General features: G+C 38.9%; 1 protein-coding gene across 3 annotated transcripts in view; it reads left to right on the forward strand.

Annotated features, from left to right (window-relative positions):
* Positions 1–16,870, forward strand: part of ATP6V0D2 (ATPase H+ transporting V0 subunit d2) — a 48,507-nt gene extending 31,637 nt beyond the window's left edge. The window contains exons 4-9 of one of the 3 annotated variants that reach the window (XM_023248445.2): positions 334–413; positions 2,169–2,246; positions 8,361–8,537; positions 9,688–9,765; positions 11,476–11,674; positions 16,383–16,870. In XM_023248445.2, the coding sequence (XP_023104213.1) occupies positions 334–413; positions 2,169–2,246; positions 8,361–8,537; positions 9,688–9,765; positions 11,476–11,637 (575 nt within the window). In that variant the 3' untranslated portion in view covers positions 11,638–11,674; positions 16,383–16,870. Of the gene's footprint in view, positions 1–333; positions 414–2,168; positions 2,247–8,360; positions 8,538–9,687; positions 9,766–11,475; positions 11,939–16,382 lie in introns of those variants that run through there. The other 2 variants (XM_023248446.2, XM_004001615.5) reach the window with 2 other exon arrangements.
* The last annotated feature ends 1,325 nt before the right edge of the window (positions 16,871–18,195 follow it).

An 18,195-nucleotide genomic window follows, 5' to 3' on the forward strand; every position in this document is an offset into this window, starting at 1 on the left:
AGTCCTTAGCATATAGTGAGGTTGGAAGTGATAAATATTACGATTAGATGAGGGGTAGGGGCACTTCAAAAGTAAGGCATAAAGTGAACAGGTCCAAGGTGTTGTGAGGATCAAATACATGCAATGTTTAGTGAACAGCTTGCACAGAGTAAATGCTAAATAACTAATCACTCTCACTGTCACCATTACTGGTAGCTTTATCCAGTCTGTGGATTGCCGCTCCACAGTGTCCTGGTCAGGAATGAGCACAGGATGGTATGTGCAGGAAATCTTTCCATAGTTGATAATCATGCTTTTGATGAATTTATTTTGTGTGATCATTTCCACTTTCAGCTCCATTCTTTCAAGACTGCATGTCTGAAAATACCCTAGATGAACTGAATATTGAATTACTGCGCAATAAACTGTACAAGGTAAGTGTCTCCCAAAATATTATGGTTTTCTTTTTTACACAATACATCTTAACCAGAGTTCTTTTTCAAAAGTTACTTTGCCCATTAGCCAACTTCTGCAATTATGAAGCTCTACATGGTTGCAATACAGCTTTTACAGTCTTGGTCTTTTGGTTAAATACATACACGTCAGCTTCCCCTGAAGCAGCAAGATTCTTGAGAGGAAGTAATGCGCCCATCTTTCTCTGTATTCCTAGCTCCTTGCCTGGTGTGCCTAGAGCATAAAAGGTAGCAGATGGATGGGTGAATGGTAGGTGGATGGATAGATGAGCAAGATGAACCATATCCATTTTAAAACAACCAGCATATAGGGGTGCCTGGCTGGCTCAGTCAATAGAGCATGCAACTCTTGATCTCAGGGTTGTAGGTTTGAGCCCCGTGTTGGATGTAGAGACTACTTAAAAATAAAATCTTTAGGGGTGCCTCGGTGGCTCAGTCAGTTAAGTGACCGACTTCGGGGTCTTGATCTCACAGTTCGTGAGTTCAAACCTCGCGTCGGACTCTGTGCTGACAGCTCTGAGCCTGGAAACTACTTTGGATTCTGTGTCTCCCTCTCTCTGTACCCCACCCCCACTCATGCTCTGTCTCTCTGTCAAAAATAAATAAAGATTAAGAAAAACTTAAAAAAATAAAATCTTTTAAAAAATTTTAAGAAAAAAACACAAAACCCAGCATACACAGTGAGGCTTGTGTCATGTAGCATCCATCTCTATCCTTAATCCTATTATAGAGTCTTTGAGTTTCACAGTTAACCTGTCCATTTACTGACAGTGTGCAGCATACGTCGATGACCAACTCGTGGACACTACAACATAGGTACCACCTTGCATGATCTGGCCAGCTATCTGCCTACGCTGCCACCATTTGAGTAGCTCTATGTCATATGCACTGAGCAAACTCTGTCCATTTACACTCAGACAACAATAGCATCTTTGGACAGACACTCTCACAGAGTAACTGAAGGAATATATACTGTCATGCCATTTACATAACTGGTTATGCTAAAACATAAGGTCCTTTCAAAAGCATTGTGTTGCAGGCAATTTTCCTCTTTATAAAGAAACTTATGGACTTAGAGCAGCCATCTTTGAGATATAGCTAACAGAAGGCACTGTTTTAAGTAAATTATAGGCATTAATTCACTTAATCCACACAGCAAAACTATGTGCTATCCCCATTCCTTGGATGAGAAAACTGAGACATGGAGAGGTAAGATTTACTTGGCAGAAGTCAGTTAAATGGTAAGTGATTGAGTTGGGATTCAAACACAGTCAGTCTAACTGTACAGCCCAGACTCTGCCTTTCCAACGTGTCTTCCATGTTCAAAGCCATCCCAAACGTGTCTCCTGAGCACCAAGAGAGATTAAATGTCGGCACAGGACCAAATCTAGAATTATTTGTTGAGCTCATAAAAGAGTTTGGCACTCTTATTAGAGTGCCAAACATTAATCATGTGAAATAAACCCAAGAACCATGCAAAAAAAAGTGCTTGTTAAGGAATCATAAGGTATGATAAGTACAATTTTGTTCTTTTTTAAAGCTGTGCAACATACTTCATTGTGAAAGTTTGTACCAAATTTTTAATAAAATATCGCCCTATGGGACAAGTAATTCAACCTCCATTAAAGTATTTAATAAGCCATGAAAAGCTGATCTACAAATTTCCAAAGGAAAATATCTTCATTTTATTGTTTTATGATCTTTCTTCTTTTTAAGTCTTACCTCGAGGCATTCTATAAATTCTGTAAGAATCATGGTGATGTCACAGCAGAAATCATGTGTCCCATTCTTGAGGTAAGAAAATCCTTGAATTTCTTTATGCCAAATAATATGCTTACACACTTTTTACTTGCATAGTCCTACTTATCTTTCTTTATCTTAGAAGCTCCTTTATATAAAAATAAAATAAACAACATATTTTATCATATATATCATTTGATGCTTTCAGTTAAGAATGGTATTTTGCAAGTTTTCTACATTGAAAAGTTATTTTGGAATTAGAAAAGAAAAATGCTTACAAAATTTGGTCATGATTCATTTTTATGTGGTATGAATAGATTATAATTAGTTAAAAATTTGGTATACTATTAACAATTGGTGAAATATGAGTACTTGTAATAATCACTCAACTTCCCTCCAATGAGGGAACACTGGGCATCTGGGAATTCTCACGACTTGGAACCAAAGTCCACTCTGGGCCTTGTTCCTTATATAAATCCTAAAATAAAGGAAACTCAAACAACCCTCGGGCATTCCAGCTCTGGTTAGGAAGACTTTTGGGGTTAGGTGATTCATAGTTGGCATGCTCACTTAATTATCTGTCAAATGCCACCATTGCTTTCTACCTCTCTAATTGATGCTATAAACTTCTTAATTTCCCTTTCTCATCACAGATTTCATCTGTGCTCAGAGATCCTCCTGTTTGCACATGTTGATCTCAGAGATCAGAAGGATCTGGGAACATGCTGGGCATATTTTGTACTGTGTTTCCTATAGATCTCTTTTTCTGGCTTCACATGAATAACAAAATGGTGGAGGAGGGAGGCAGGTACCATTCTAGACTTAGAAAAGCCCTTTGCTTTGTCCTGTGAAACTAAGTTTTGTCTAAAGAATATCCTTAATCATTAGATTATCTGTCACAGTGACTTCGTTGGTAGGTAGATTAAATAGTTCAATAACCTGATTTCAAGAAAAGCCTGGTAATGGGGCACCTGGGTGGCTCAGTTAGTTGGGCGTCCAACTTCGGGTCAGGTCATGATCTTGCAGTTCATCAGTTTGAACCATGCATTGGGCTCTGTGCTGACAGCTCAGAGCCTGGAGCCTGCTTTGAATTCTGTGTCTTCCTCTTTTTCTGCTCCTCCCCCACTCCTGCTCTCTGTCTCTCTCTCTTTCTCAAAAATAAGCATTAAAGTTTTTTTAAAAAACATTAAAAGAAAGAAAGAATGAAAGAAAGAAAGATAGAAAGAGAGAGAGAAAGAGAGAGAGAGAGAGAGAGAGAGAGAGAGAGAGAGAGAGAGAAAGAAAGAAAGAAAGAAAGAAAGAAAGAAAAAGAAAAGGCTGGCAAGAACTGCCCTATAGCAAAAAAAAGGAAAAAACAAAAAACTTGAATAACTTCACCTGCATGTATTTTAACCTAATGTTCTGAAACTGCATATGATAAAATTAGTTCCCCTCAAAACATTTAATCTTTAAAATTTTACAGTTGAAGATACTTTGCTATCCCCTGTTGAAACTCTTCAAGCAAAAGCAGTCCTTGAAGTAAAAATTTATCACTGGAGAACTCCAAAAATTCTTTTTTGCCTTTATCTATATTACACAGGAAATGGGCACTGATAAATAAATAACATTTTTTTATGGCATACTAAATGTCAGAAAGTGAGCTAGTCTCTTTCAGACATTCTGAACATAAGTAATCTGCTGGCCCTAAGAAGCACTCCCCTTTCTTGTCATAAATTTTTAACTACTAGCCACACTATAAGAAGCCACATTATCCATGGCTCAAAAGTGTAATTTCAACATGGCATAATTCCTGTGGTTTAGAAATGGCTTGTGTGCTTTATACCCACAAACTATGTGCAATAAGAGCTATGGCAAAACTCAGAACATTTCAAGAGGTATACAATGACATTACCAATAGTTAACATGTATTATGTGCCAGATGCTATCCTAAGTGCTTAATGTACATGAATTCACTTGGACTTCAAAACAGCACAACAACAACAAGATGGGAGTTTAGCATCTATTTTTCAGAAGGGGAAACTGAGGCACAAAGAAGCTAGTAACATGCCTGATGACACACACCTAAGAAGTGGTAATGTCAGAATTTGAACTCAGGCAGCCTCTCTCTGGTTCCTCTATGTTCATCCACTATTTTATTTATACATTAAAGTTAGCATTCAGAATTCTTGTATAAAAGTAAGTACTAACTCATAAGCAAGATCATACTGCATGTGGTATAAAAGTCAAAAATAGGTAAGAATTATGTCTCTGTAATCCTCAGTAATGCAGAAAGGACAGCATAGTAGTAGAAGAATCCTTGCCACTGGAAGGGTTTGATCAAAATACTATATAATACCCAGTGTTCTCATTATCCCTTTCCTATACCCATGATACTACCATATTAGATTAGGTTCTTTTTTAAGCTGCGTTAAAAATAAAAGTCCGCTTGAGCCACCTGGGTGGCTTAGTGGGTTAAGTGTCTGACTTCGGCTCAGGTTGTGATCTCGCGGTTCGTGAGTTCGAGCCCCACGTTGGGCTCTGTGCTGACAGCTCAGAGCCTAGAGTCTGCTTCAGATTCTGTGTCTCCCTCTCTCTCTGCCTTCCCCCTGCTCACACTTTGTCTCTCTCTCTGTCTCTCAAAAATAAATAAACATTAAAGAAATTTTAATTAAAAATAAAAAAATAAAAGTCCACTCAACTACCTTTATACATTACACTGAAGTATTAGTTACACAGAGCATGCAATTATAATGTGTCTAATGATATGATCAGAAGAGATTTTTCAGATTTATATAAATATATCAGATCATGTAATTACCTCTCATTTTATTTGTGCAACATTAGAGCACCTCAGTTATCACATTCTTCCATCTATGTTCTTATTTAATCTGAGTTGACAGGAGACTGAAAAAGACTTAATATGGTGAAAGAGAGCATTAACCTGGACTTGCATGCAAACATTTGACCTAATTACAAGCTTGTGAGTTCCTATGGGGAAAAAAAAAAAAAAAAAAAAGAAATTGACTTATGGTCAAGGGAAATACACTGCAATGTACTGTTTGCCTTTATGCCTTTTATTATTTGTCTTTGTTCTCCTGACAATCTATATGTTTAATGAAACAGTGAAAAACAAGCACAGATGAATAAGTTTGTTTCATCTTCCCTGGTTGGTACACATGCTAATGAGGCCAGGCTTGATTCCAGTTCACTCTTCCATTGTCGTTGACTCTTCCACCCACTGCCCCCACAAGGTATTCCTTTCCTCGAATGATGAACCGGCAAAAATGTGTGATCAGCCCAACTCCACCATGTGCAAGTGATAATGACTTTGAATAAGTCAACAGTACACTTAGTTTTTGCAACAACAACAAAAAATAAGTTATGGTTTTAAAATGAATGAGCATAAGGAAGGGTGAAAGGACATAGGACATCTGGCATCCTCTATGCCACACAGGATGCCAGGCCTCTAAAAATGACAGAGAGGGCTTAAGTGAAATCTAATACCACCCCATTTACTCTTCCATAATCAGATGTTGTGTCAAACTGTCTGCTTAGGGATGGTCAAACACAGGATAGCCCTTTTACAATTCCAAGATTATAGTCCTTTTCACTAAGAAAACACACCCTCACACACAAAGAACCTCTAGATTAGAAAAAGGGTGCTGAGGTAAATATACAGACTATTATAATAAAAGGGAAACTGAAGTATAATAAGGAGTCAAAGGAAATCATACCCAATTGGGAAGGAAATAGAAGGACTTCTTGTAAAATAAAAAAATAATAATAATAAAAGCCATTTAATGGGACCCTTCAATGTAGGTAAGATTTCGACATGGAGAGTTCTGGAATGAAGTACACACATTGTAGGCAGAGGGAAGAAGTATTTACAAGAACAAGAAGTTGGAATGTGTGTGGTGTTTCAGATAACCAATTGTATCAACCAAAGTCCCCTCCTGGCATGGCACGCGAAGCCTTTCCTGTTCTCTTCCTAGCTACCTGTCCAGCCTTCTTCTTCTTCTTCAACTGCTTTCCCAGTGCCTGAGCCATGACCATTCCTCCACAATGTCATGCTTTAACTTCACGCGGCGTCCTCCTCCAGAATGGCCTCTGCTGCCAGGCCGTCTGCAGTTCTGCTGCCCCACCCTACTTCTCTCTGGAAAATCCCAACATCTTACACAGCAATGCATGTCAATTATTTCTCAATAAAAGTGGGGGGAAACAGGAATAAAAACCAACATCTTAGAACTAGGAAGCACCTTGAAGGGCATGTGGGACAATTGGCTCTATTGTTGCTCCTCCTGCTCTAATTTTTATTTCAAGGTTTCTTATTGCCATGAAATCTCCCTCTTACATTTCTTCTCCTGTCCCTGGAAGGTCTAAACTTACTGCTAGGACTGGTGACATTCAGAAGCCAGAGGCAGCTGCCTTTGCTTCCAAATGAGGCCACTCCCTGCTTCTGGGTCACCCATGCTTTCCATGAGATCAATCAAAAGGATCAGAAGGAACTAAAGCTCACCCTCTTGATAGGAAACACCTGTTCTAACAGAGGAGTTCCAGCAAAATCTGTTGCAAGTCTAGATTCAGTAATTAGTCAAAAGTACGCTGATCAAAGGCTATTGCGGAGCAATTTATTTCAGCTATTGTGTTCGTTCAAATAACCTTGGGATACTGTTAAAATGTAAGCCCTGGATCAGGAGGGCTGGACTATGGCCTGAGACTCTGCATTTCTAACAAGCTTCCAAGTGACATCAAAGCTACTGAACCATGAAACACACCTTGAGTAGCAACATTGTAGAGAATATTATAGAAATTTGAAAATAAGAGACTCACAGACCATCCTGTTGGATTCAATGATTCAATGAAGATTCATTGAAGATTCAATGATCTTCTTATGCACTTCCAGGCACTGGATATTAAAAATAAAAAATAAAAAGAGTGACATGATTTCCCTCCAAGATTTTACAGTGGAGTAGGAGAGAAAGAATTTCCAGATTTTAAAAGAATGCAAGTGCAGGGTGTTTCAGGAATGTAGAGTTTTGTAGCTCAAGGACACTATGATAAACTCTCATGATAAGCAGAGAGGATCCCAGAAAGGACAGACTGAGATGGAATGGTCAGAAGAGGTAGGAGAAGAACCAAGAGATAGAAGAAACATGGAGACCAAAGGAATAGTAAGAAATTTCAAGAAAAACAGAGTGGTTACAGGAAATAGGCCTGACTTGGAGCTGTTTGCTCAGTTGCCTAGTGGTGCTGAGCACAAAGGCAGGCCATGAGCATACGTGACCCACCTGAAAGATCATGAGAAAACCCTATCACCTTACAAGTGAGGAAACTGAGGCCAGAGAGAAAGGTAACTTGTCCTGGGCCATGTAATTCTTAGCTACTGAGTTAGATTTATTGATGTCCAACCTAGGACTTTAAAGAAGAAAACCGAAACTATTGAAGAGCAAACAAAGGGTGGGGTGCCTGGGTGGCTCATCGGTTAAGCATCTGACTCTTGATTTCGGCTCAGGTCATGATCTCACTGTGTATGAGATCGAGCCCCTATCTGGCTCTGTGCTGACAGCACAGAGCCTGCTTGAGATTCTCTCTCCCTCCTTCTCTCTCTGCCCCTTCCCCACTCACATTCTCCCTCTCTCTCTCTCTTTCTCTCTCTTTCAAAATAAATAAAACATTTTTAAAAAGTATAAACAAATGGCATATAGCATAAAGTTTCATTATGTAAAAAATCCTACTGACATCAATAACCAGAAAGAGATGTTAATATTTATTTCGTGCACTTTTTGCTCCAAACACCCCCCAGGCACTTCCATTTACATTATCTTGTCCTATTCTTGAACAGACCCCAACAAGTAGGTTTATTCCCATTTTCATGGAAGAGATATTTTAGACTCTAGTGGCCTATGTGACAGAGACACATGAGTAACTAATTGCAGAGTTCCTGGGAACTAAAGTTTAGTGGGGTTTCAAGAGTCCTAACCTATTATCACTAGGTGATCTTTTTCTGGGAAGCAAAATTACTCCATTGAGACTAAGGGGATATTAATAACACATATTTGTATTAAAATTAGACATATATCCAGAAAAGAGAGCGAATCACTCTGGACATAAATTTGTCTACTTAGGATTCTGTTTACAGCAGTTAGTACATGGTTAGATTTTGCTGATACTATGTCTTTGCAAATTCAGTTTGAGGCTGACAGACGTGCTTTTATCATCACTCTTAACTCCTTTGGCACTGAACTGAGCAAAGACGACCGGGAGACCCTCTACCCGACCTGTGGCAAGCTGTACCCTGAGGGGCTGCGCCTGTTGGCTCAAGCAGAAGACTTCGATCAGATGAGGAGAGTAGCAGACCATTATGGAGTACGTGACCACACTGGGGACCCTGAAAGCCTCATGCTATTTCATCACGTGTACTTTAGAAGTTCACACATCAAAATTACACATCTTATCTAGAGCAGTTATAATGTTTGTAAGGTAGAAAGCAATGCCATTCTGTAACTGTGTCTCCCAAAGAAATACTTGAAGTTTCTAACCCATACTAGTGGTTTTTTTTTTTTTTTTGAGGTTCCTGCCAAGCAAGTACTTGTTTAAATCTCCAAGGAGCAGTCATTTGAGCACTTCATTTGAAGTGCTTGAGAAAGCAAGTTCCCCAAGGGACTGGTGCAGTGTTCTGGATATGTGAGCTCATGTCAAAGTTATATAAAATAGCCTGACCCAGTAGTCCTTTCAAGTGCCCATTGGGGAAACAGGCTCAGGTACAGAATGTCTACCGGAAATACAAGGGAGAATATGGACATATTGGTTTATACCTTTTCAGTGGCCAGAAATAGGCACTGGAATGAAGGCTGCTATGTCCTGCCCTTAATCCACATCCAGGCTCTACACCTCATCCCCAGATCCCATTCTTTCTAATTTACAGAAACATGATTTCCTCCAGGTAACTTTTCCAGAACTGGAATGACACTCTTATCTTTTCCTATGGGTTTCTGAAGACTTCCAGAAAAGAGAAGCCAGTAAACTGCATAAAACTTTGTAGTATCTCATGTCATTGCAAGAAGCTTTTGAGCACAATATTAAATTTTGAACGTTTCCCCAATCTCCACCCCTTCCACACCTGAAATTCCATGTGAAGTTTATCAACTGCCATGCCAAAGAACCCATGAACCTGTGATGGTTAAACCTCAAGCATTCATTTAGCCTCTATAATGTGCCCAACTAGCCCTAAGAACTGAATGTAGAAAATAGCTCATCTAATGTACATTGAGAGTACAATTGCTTTTGCTGTTTCTTCTAAAGACCTGAATAAGCCAATGGCTAGAATTCCATCCATACTTTTTTATCTGGATTTTTGGGGTATTTTTTCAGGAGGCCAAAATCCTACAAAAAACCATTCAGCCCTTCTGGATAGATTTTTTAGAACAGACAGATACATCATTTTCTATATAGCCAGGAAAATATCCTCATATATAAGAAATGAGAATTCGTTTAAAATAATCTTTTTGTTTTTTAGGTATATAAGCCTTTGTTTGAGGCTGTGGGTGATGGCAGTGGAGGAAAGACGTTGGAGGATGTGTTTTATGAGCGTGAGGTATGATATAAATGGAAATGCTATTAGTTTATGTTCTCTTTTTCTCTTGCTCTGGGATTTAGATGTTTTCTTACTTCGGATTTTCTTTGTGTGTGTGGCGGGTCTTTTTACAGTTGATCAGTTCACTTGATTAAACACATTCACAATTTGATGGCCAAATGGGTATTAGCATCCCTGGAAGGCCAATGGTTTTCATATGATGGCTTCCTATGCAATTGTCCTACCCAGAAACACATAGTGTGCATAGTGACGCTCTGCAAGGAAAGCAGCAATTCCATAATTCACCAGAGAATCAGAGCTAGGACATTCCCATGATCATATATTGACTATCCTCATGCTGTACACTCTGTTAAGTGCATCTTACTCTCTGATCCATTCCTTCTTCAAGAAGGATTTGTCTACGGTTATAATATAGCTTATGAACACAATTGCAACACTTACTAATTATTTGTATAGAAATCCATCCAGAGAGTCTAGATGATTCTCTTTCCTAAAAAGCAGAACACTTAATCCATTCATAGTCGATTCCTGGGCTACTAAACCATTCAACAAAAAGGCCTTTTTTTGAGGGGGATAATAAGGTCTCCCAAATTTAGAGAGTTTTTCTGGTATATTCTATTCATTTCTCTAAAACCACTGGCTCTTCCCTTTTAATTGATTGACAGAGAACCCTGAAATCTATCCAAATTTTAGGGTAAGACTGGCTCCACAAAGCAGTACGGGACCCTTCCTGTAAGTCCTACTGTACACATTTTCCAACAGCTCTCTAGTGCCTGTCACAGAAAAAAGTAAAAACAATGCAAGTTATCCCATATCTTAGGGATATTTTTAAAATTCCACACTATTGCACAAGTGCTTCAAAGAAAGCTGTTAAGAAAGCTGCCCTTGGCAGGAAAATTAAGTGTCTGTTCCTGCAAGCAAGGACGTCCACTTCCTGAATACTTGGCTTGAGGTTTTCAGAGCTGCACGAGGGACTCAGTACCTCTCATCCTTTTTTTCAAAATGGAAAAGAATAAAAGAATTATTCCATTTCAGACTTCACCCCAGTTAAACAAATTTTCTTTGAAAATTTTCTTTTACTGATCTACCTTCTGCAGAAACAAAACAAAACAATTCAACCATATGTCTTGTTGCTGCAGAGCATCTTAAGAAAGCTCATAATGTCACTCATTCCAAATCCCAGGGGCCTGTGACATTGCCATGGAGGAGAGTTAGATAGCCTACAAACCTTTTTAAAATGTTCAAAGTTGTGGTCAAGGAAAAGTAGTTTACCTAAGTGAAACAAGCCTTTGGCTAAAAGCCAACTATATTACTACAAAGTTCCACACAAACACCAAGATTTTCGTTATCTTTGTGGTAGCAGTGCTGCTCAGATTTGGAGTTTGTCTTGCGATTCTAGAAACCTACTTTGTATTTATTTATTTTTATTTATTTATTTATTTATTTATTTATTTATTTATTTATTTATTTATATAAACTTGCCTTTGTAAAACTATTATTGTCTATCTTCATCTATAAAGTGACGTTAATGCTCCCTTTAGAACTTGATGGGTTGTTACTGTTTTCTTCTATTTGACCCATTTTGGACATTGCCTATTTAAATACAAATAAGCACCGCACAAACACAAGTTAGTCTGTAGCTTAATGTTACTTCATAAATGTAGTATGCTCCCAAGAAGTGATGGTCCGTATTTTTTTTTCTTTCCTCAGGTACAAATGAATGTGCTGGCATTCAACAGGCAATTCCACTATGGTGTGTTTTACGCATACACAAAGCTGAAGGAACAAGAAATGAGAAATATCGTGTGGATAGCAGAATGCATTTCACAAAGACATCGAACTAAAATTAACAGTTACATTCCAATTTTATAACCCAGGGAGGGACCTCACATGAGGAAAATCTTACATAGTAAGAAGAGGTTCTGAGGGGAAAAAAAAGAATTGTGTTATATTATCTGGGTTATATAAAAATAATCCACACCATTGCAGACCCACTAGAAACATAGTAAATCAGCCCTGAAATAGTATTTCTTTTTTTTTTTTTCCAGCGGCCTTAAATTTTGTTTCCCCATTTATGTCTCACTTTTTACCAGATCTTAGACATTAATCCTAATTGACCTATAGTACTTTTCCTATTCTCGTTTGGTTGTATTAACAATCAGATCTAACTAAAGTGTTTTACTCTTGCTTTCCTATGCTTCTCCACAGGCCCAAGTACTGTCTGCGTTTCTTTTTCCTCCCCTATGTCCACAAAAATCCAGGGCTATATGAGGCCAACATGGACCACATGTGATGAAAATATTGTATTTTTTTTTCCTAATACACTTTTTTTTTTATTTTTTTCAACGTTTTTTATTTATTTTGGGGACAGAGAGAGACAGAGCATGAACGGGGGAGGGGCAGAGAGAGAGGGAGACACAGAATCGGAAACAGGCTCCAGGCTCCCAGCCATCAGCCCAGAGCCTGACGCGGGGCTCGAACTCACGGACCGCGAGATCGTGACCTGGCTGAAGTCGGACGCTTAACCGACTGCACCACCCAGGCGCCCCCCTAATACACTTTTACTGGTTGTCTTGGGAAAGCTACACACTTCTGAATCATATTCCTTAGATGCAAGTAGTATTAAATTTGTTATTAAGGCTCCTGTTTAAACTTTCCTCACAATTCCCTTTAAATCTCTTGCAGTTCCTTCATGCTTTGCCTGAGAAGAAAGTAACCCTGCTAATTGTATTTCATGCATTCAGAAGAATAAATCCCACATTCAGTTTACAAGATATGGACTTTTTATAGAATTTCTTTAGAATTTCTACCCAGGAAAGGAAAAATCAACAAACACTGGTCAAGTTTTTTCTTTAAAAATAACAGATTCCTAAGTAGAAAATCTGTATTTACTATATTTTAAAATATAAACATATAGGGACGCCTGGGTGGCTCAGTCAGTTAAGTGTCCAACTTCGGCTCAGGTCATGATCTTGCAGGTTGTGGGTTTGAGCCCCAGATCAGGCCCTATGCTGACATCTCAGAGCCTGGAGTCTGCTTCAGATTCTGTGTCTCCCTCTCTCTCTGCCCCTCCCCCTCTTGCGCGCGCGCGCGCGCGCGCGCGCTCTCTCTCTCTCTCTCTCAAAAATAAATAAACATTAAAAAATTATATATATATATATATATATATATATATATATATGAAACTTTTTGAGTGTATGTACAGAGAATCTACATATACTTGTATCTAAAATTAGGCACCTGGACCAAGGAGTAAATCTATTTTTCTGCCAAATCCAACTTTTTCATAGAATATTTTGGTAATTTTATTAATAGAGATTTTTAAGCATAAGGAAAAGCAGTGGCTCAGATTCCTGAAAGGAAAGTCAAATACCTAGATTTCCCAGTGCAAAAAGCCTAGCTCATACCCATGTCATGGTGGCTAAAGTCCAGTGCCTTGTAAAGGGCTCCACTGCAGACTTGTCAGCTGGCCCCAAAGAGCCTGGTTCCCACATGTGGCCTCTGGTCTGGGAAGCATCCTCCCTGACTTGCTCCTGGCCATGCATGAGTTTCCTGGACCAGGAAACGCCTATATTTTACATTTTAATCTATGGTATCTGCAGTGGGAAGGTCTAAGGTTTCAAGCTGAGAGCAAAGATGATAATAGGAAAGAGGCAGCTTAGAGAAAGTTACTGTGAGAGGATTCTCAGCCCAACCCTTGCCCACTCACCTCTGCATGGTATGTATGGGGGGCCCTAAAATGGGCCATAATGCAACAGGCTGAAGTTATCCAAAGGGCCGCAAGTCCCTTTCCTTCTACACAAATGAATGGCTCCAATTCCCCAAGCCCCTTCCCCAGTCAAGTGTAACCATTGTGTGACTATATGAGCAAGGAACTTCCCTACAACCCTGTGAGGCAAATAGAACATGCCCCCATTAGGAAGATACGCTGCAATGAAGAACTTGCCTTGAGACAAAGCAAAACAAAACCAAAACTATGAAGAACTTGCCTTGGATTTTAATAGCTTTCAGGTGTCTGAGCTGGGATCTGACTTCTCTGTCATGCCCTAGGAAACTGGTCTACAGTGGAGATCATGGACCTTTGAAAAGCATTTTATCTTATGTAAAATGAGGCCAAAAGTCAATTATATATGCAGTGTAGAAAACAATGAGGCTAAAAGCCTTTTTCTAAGCAATTGAGACTCCTTACCATCCCTTTCCCACATTCTTCCCAGCAGTATTTCATCAATTGCTCCGATTTCCACCTCTATAGTCTGCTGCATGGCTGGTCTTGGAACACTATTCTAATGAATGCTATACCCAGAACTGCATGCAGTCTACAGCAGTCCTGCCTGTACCCTAGTGTAGACTTCTGTCCATTCCTTACCTTTTTGTGTCACCCCTCCCTCTAGCCTTGCTCCCGTTTCCTTTTGTATCAGTTCACATGCCCTTCTTTATCAGTCTACCCGTGGACAGGAACTAAGTCTCTAATGAGGTTTTGCAGTTGGGAGAATTTGCGGTGCTCTATGGGATTCAAAATAGCAGTTGCAATTCTCAGGATATTTAGAAAACATCTAAGAAGAAATGCAGTCATTTTATCTGTTCCAGATGCCTTAAGAAAGAGCATGGACTGAGGGCAAATGGAAATGACCATCCTGGATCTCCTAGATCTGGAAGAGTTTGGCCCAAGGCTAAGTAAACTATTGCTGGACAATGAAGGAATTCATGTAACCATTCTGACGTGTCCACCTCCACCTCAACCCCCCAGCATGGTAGCAATGTAGTAAGACATTGAGAAGGTGAAATAAAAGAAAACTAGAGTGAAGGAAGACTTGATGATGATCAGATCTGAGGATATCATTAGTAGTAACTCTTATGTTTACCACTATTTAAAAAATGCTGTTAATAATGTCAGATCTCACAGATAGGATGTAGGTATGGGAAGGATACAATTACAGTTACTGTTGTGTCTTAGTTTCAGGAGCAGATAAAAGTCTCCTTATTGTTTGACTCATTTCAGCTCCTTTGAGTCATTTTCTCTTCATGTCAGCAAATGGAAGCATTAATACATGTATGTATAGAATAGTATTGGGAGGAATATATGTGACATTATCAGAGGATGTCATTCTTGGTGATTTCATCTGACTTGTCACAAATAGCTGATGCCAGGATTCTTGGTGTCATTTTGCTATGTTGTCATAAAATGTATAAGCTTTATACATATGAAAATAGGATCTAGGAGCTATAATAAGGTCCAAACCACCTGCCTTAAGCAACCTCCTATGTTCTTTCTTCTCATTTACATCTTCATTAGTCTATCCAGCCCCCCATTGATCACTTTTCTACCCCTTTCCCCTTCTCCTCAGTTACCCCATGCTGTAGGTTTTGGCTTCCTCTGAGTGAAGACTTGATCACTGAGTCCAACTCAGCAGAGCCATCCTCAACATGGACACCTGGCTGTTTAGGCACAGGAAGGCAAGTTGGGATTATCTTTGGAAACAAGAGAGAATAAGAAGATGCATGTAGAGACTAGTGTAAATCAATATATTAGAAAGGAATTGTCCCCAAATAATTATGACTCTGACCCGATCCACAAATGCCATTTAAAAGTTAAGATCATTGGAGCACCTGGGTAGTTCAGTCGGTTAAGCATCCTACTTTAGCTCAGGTTATATCTCAGCAGTTCGTGAGTTCGAGCCCTGGGTCAGGCTCTGGAGCCTGTTTCAAATTCTGTGTCTTCCTCTCTCTGCCCCTTCCCCACTCACACTGTCTGTCTGGCTGGCTGGCTGTCTCTCTCTCTCTCTCTCATAAATAAATAAACATTAAAAAAATTTTTTTTAAGTTAGGATCATTGACAAACTATAAAAGTATATCAGTAGCTCTATGACAATGGTGACTTCTGGAACCCCTGAGACTGTTTTTATTTGCTAGATGGTGTGGATCTCTTATTGACAAAGTTGGAAATAAACTTAAAAATGTAAATGAGAAAGTATGAGGTCTCAATTGCAGTTAGCAAGGAATAGGCATCCAATCACTAGAGAGGAGTGCAGTGGTTTAGCATGTGTCTGCTCATTCTTTGACATGCCCCTCACCAAGAGATGGAGCCTTTGTCCTTTTTCCTAGAATTTGAGCTGGCTTTAGTGACTTGCTCATAACCAGCAAAATCCAGACAAAGTGGTGCTGTATGACTTCTTAGACAATGCAGTTTCCTTTACCTGCTAGTTTGCAGTCCTGAGCTACAGGTCCAGCTCTTTTGAGGTTCCCATACTGTGAGGAAGCCAAATCAAGTGTGGACACTCAAGTCACATGGAGAAGCCAAATATAAGTAAATATGGCAGCCCCAGTGGAGCTCCAACAATAGCATCAACTACCAGCCATGTGAAGAGAGTCATGTTGGAAGTGTGTCCCAGTCAAATCATCAGACACGAAATTAAAGGCCAAGCCTACCACCAGACCACAACTATATGAGAGGCCCCAGCTGAAAACCTCCTAGACAAGTCCTTCCTAAATTTCTGACTTGAATCCTTGAGCACAATAAAATGGTTGTTGTTTTAAATCACTAAATTTAGAGTACTTTTGTGCAATACTACCAAGTAGGACAATGGTGCTTAGTGACCATCATTGGATGTCTCCAACAGGTTTTTCTGGCTACTCTGAAGTCCTTTCTAAGTCCTATATAAGCCTCTCCCTCTCCAGTCATCTCTGCAGGTGGTCCAGACAAACATTGTTTCTGCACATGTCTCCTACAAGTGAGTCTTGGACCTGGAAGGACTACCACTATACCATTTGAAGACAGAAATGCCATTCCCAGAGCCAGATATGTATAAGCAACTCCAGTTGACAATGTACCCGTCTTGTTTTCCAAGAAGACTTGGCAGCACCAGATTCACTGATATTGAATCTAGCTCTCCATAGGTAAAAGCCATTATCACCTTGGTCATTTTTTGAACAAACAGCAATTCTAGAATTTAAATAATTTATACATTTTCATATCCTATTTTTGTTGGTTTTTAAAATGAACTATTCTCTTATTCGTGCTGAGATATACATTTTTTTTTGTATAAGATGCTTGCAGCTTTTCATTTTTGGTTTGTTTCAATGCGGGATTTCTTTTTAATTTTCTGTTTTTACTTAAATATAAGAGTGGAATACTAATATATTTCAGTTTATTTCTGCAACATCAGGAATTTTTAAAAATTAAAGATTTTGTTTTTTCAGCTTTTGTTGAAGTATAATTGACAAATAAAATTGTAAGATATTTAAAGGGTACAATGTGGTGATTCCATATATATGTACATTGTGAAAGAAGTCCCCCATTGAGTTAATTATTCATCCATCACTTCACATAGTTATCTTTTTTCCCCCATGAGAACATTTAAGTTCTGCTGTCTTAGCAAATTTCAGTTATGCAATACAATGTTATCAACAATAGTCACCATATTACACATTAGATCCTCAAACCTTATTCATTTTAGAACTGAATGTTTGTCTCCTTTTACTAACCTCTCTATATCTTCCCATATTCCAGCCTCTAGCAACTACTTTTCTACTCATTATTTCTAGGGGTTAATTTTTTTCTTTTTTTAGATTCCACGTATAAGTGAAAATTAAAAGGAAACATATGGCTGAGATTTTAATAATCTTCACGATTAGATTTTGTAATTCATAATATTTTACTTAAGATTTTCAGAGCCCATGGGGCACCGGTGGCTCAGTCGGTTAAGCATCCGACTTCGGCTCAGGTCATGATCTCACGGTCGGTGAGTTCGAGCCCCGCGTTGGGCTCTGTGCTGACAGCTCAGAGACTGAGCCTGCTTCAGATTCCGCGTCTCCCTCTGTCTCTGCCCCTCCCCCGTTCGTGCTCTGTCTCTCTCTGTCTTAGAGATAAATGAACATTAAAAAAATTAAAAAAATTAAAAAAAGATTTGCAGAGCCCTGGAAGAAAGATGGCCATAATTCTCAGCTCCCAGTGTCCAGATCATGTGATACTGCAAAAGGATTCACTTTTGTGATGACAGTGATTTACATGGATAAAACTTTCAAAGCCTCAAGGTTTTTCAGTAGGAAGATCAGAGGAAAGTTATTTAAGATCCACACATGCAAATACATAAATATAAATCATATTATAAAGAATTAATACTTCATAGTTTAATTGTCTCTTGTGCTAAATATAATTCTGTGAAATACTAGGATTATCTGAGCCATAGAGCTTAACATGAGTTGTTAACAGTGACTTGAATCACTTGGGTTCACATAACCCTTTAAGAATCTGATGAGCACTATGGACACCTTCCCTCAGAATAATAAACATCTGCACATTGACCCAAAATTTTGCATAGTTTTTGAAAAGACTACAGACCCTTTAAAATCTATTCACATGCAGCCTAGAGTTCCATAGACTCCAGGTTAAAAACCTCCATTGATTAGGCCAAGGAATGAAAGGAAACAACA

This window comes from Felis catus, chromosome F2, assembly GCF_018350175.1.
Source record: "Felis catus isolate Fca126 chromosome F2, F.catus_Fca126_mat1.0, whole genome shotgun sequence".
Classification (NCBI taxonomy): domain Eukaryota; kingdom Metazoa; phylum Chordata; class Mammalia; order Carnivora; family Felidae; genus Felis; species Felis catus.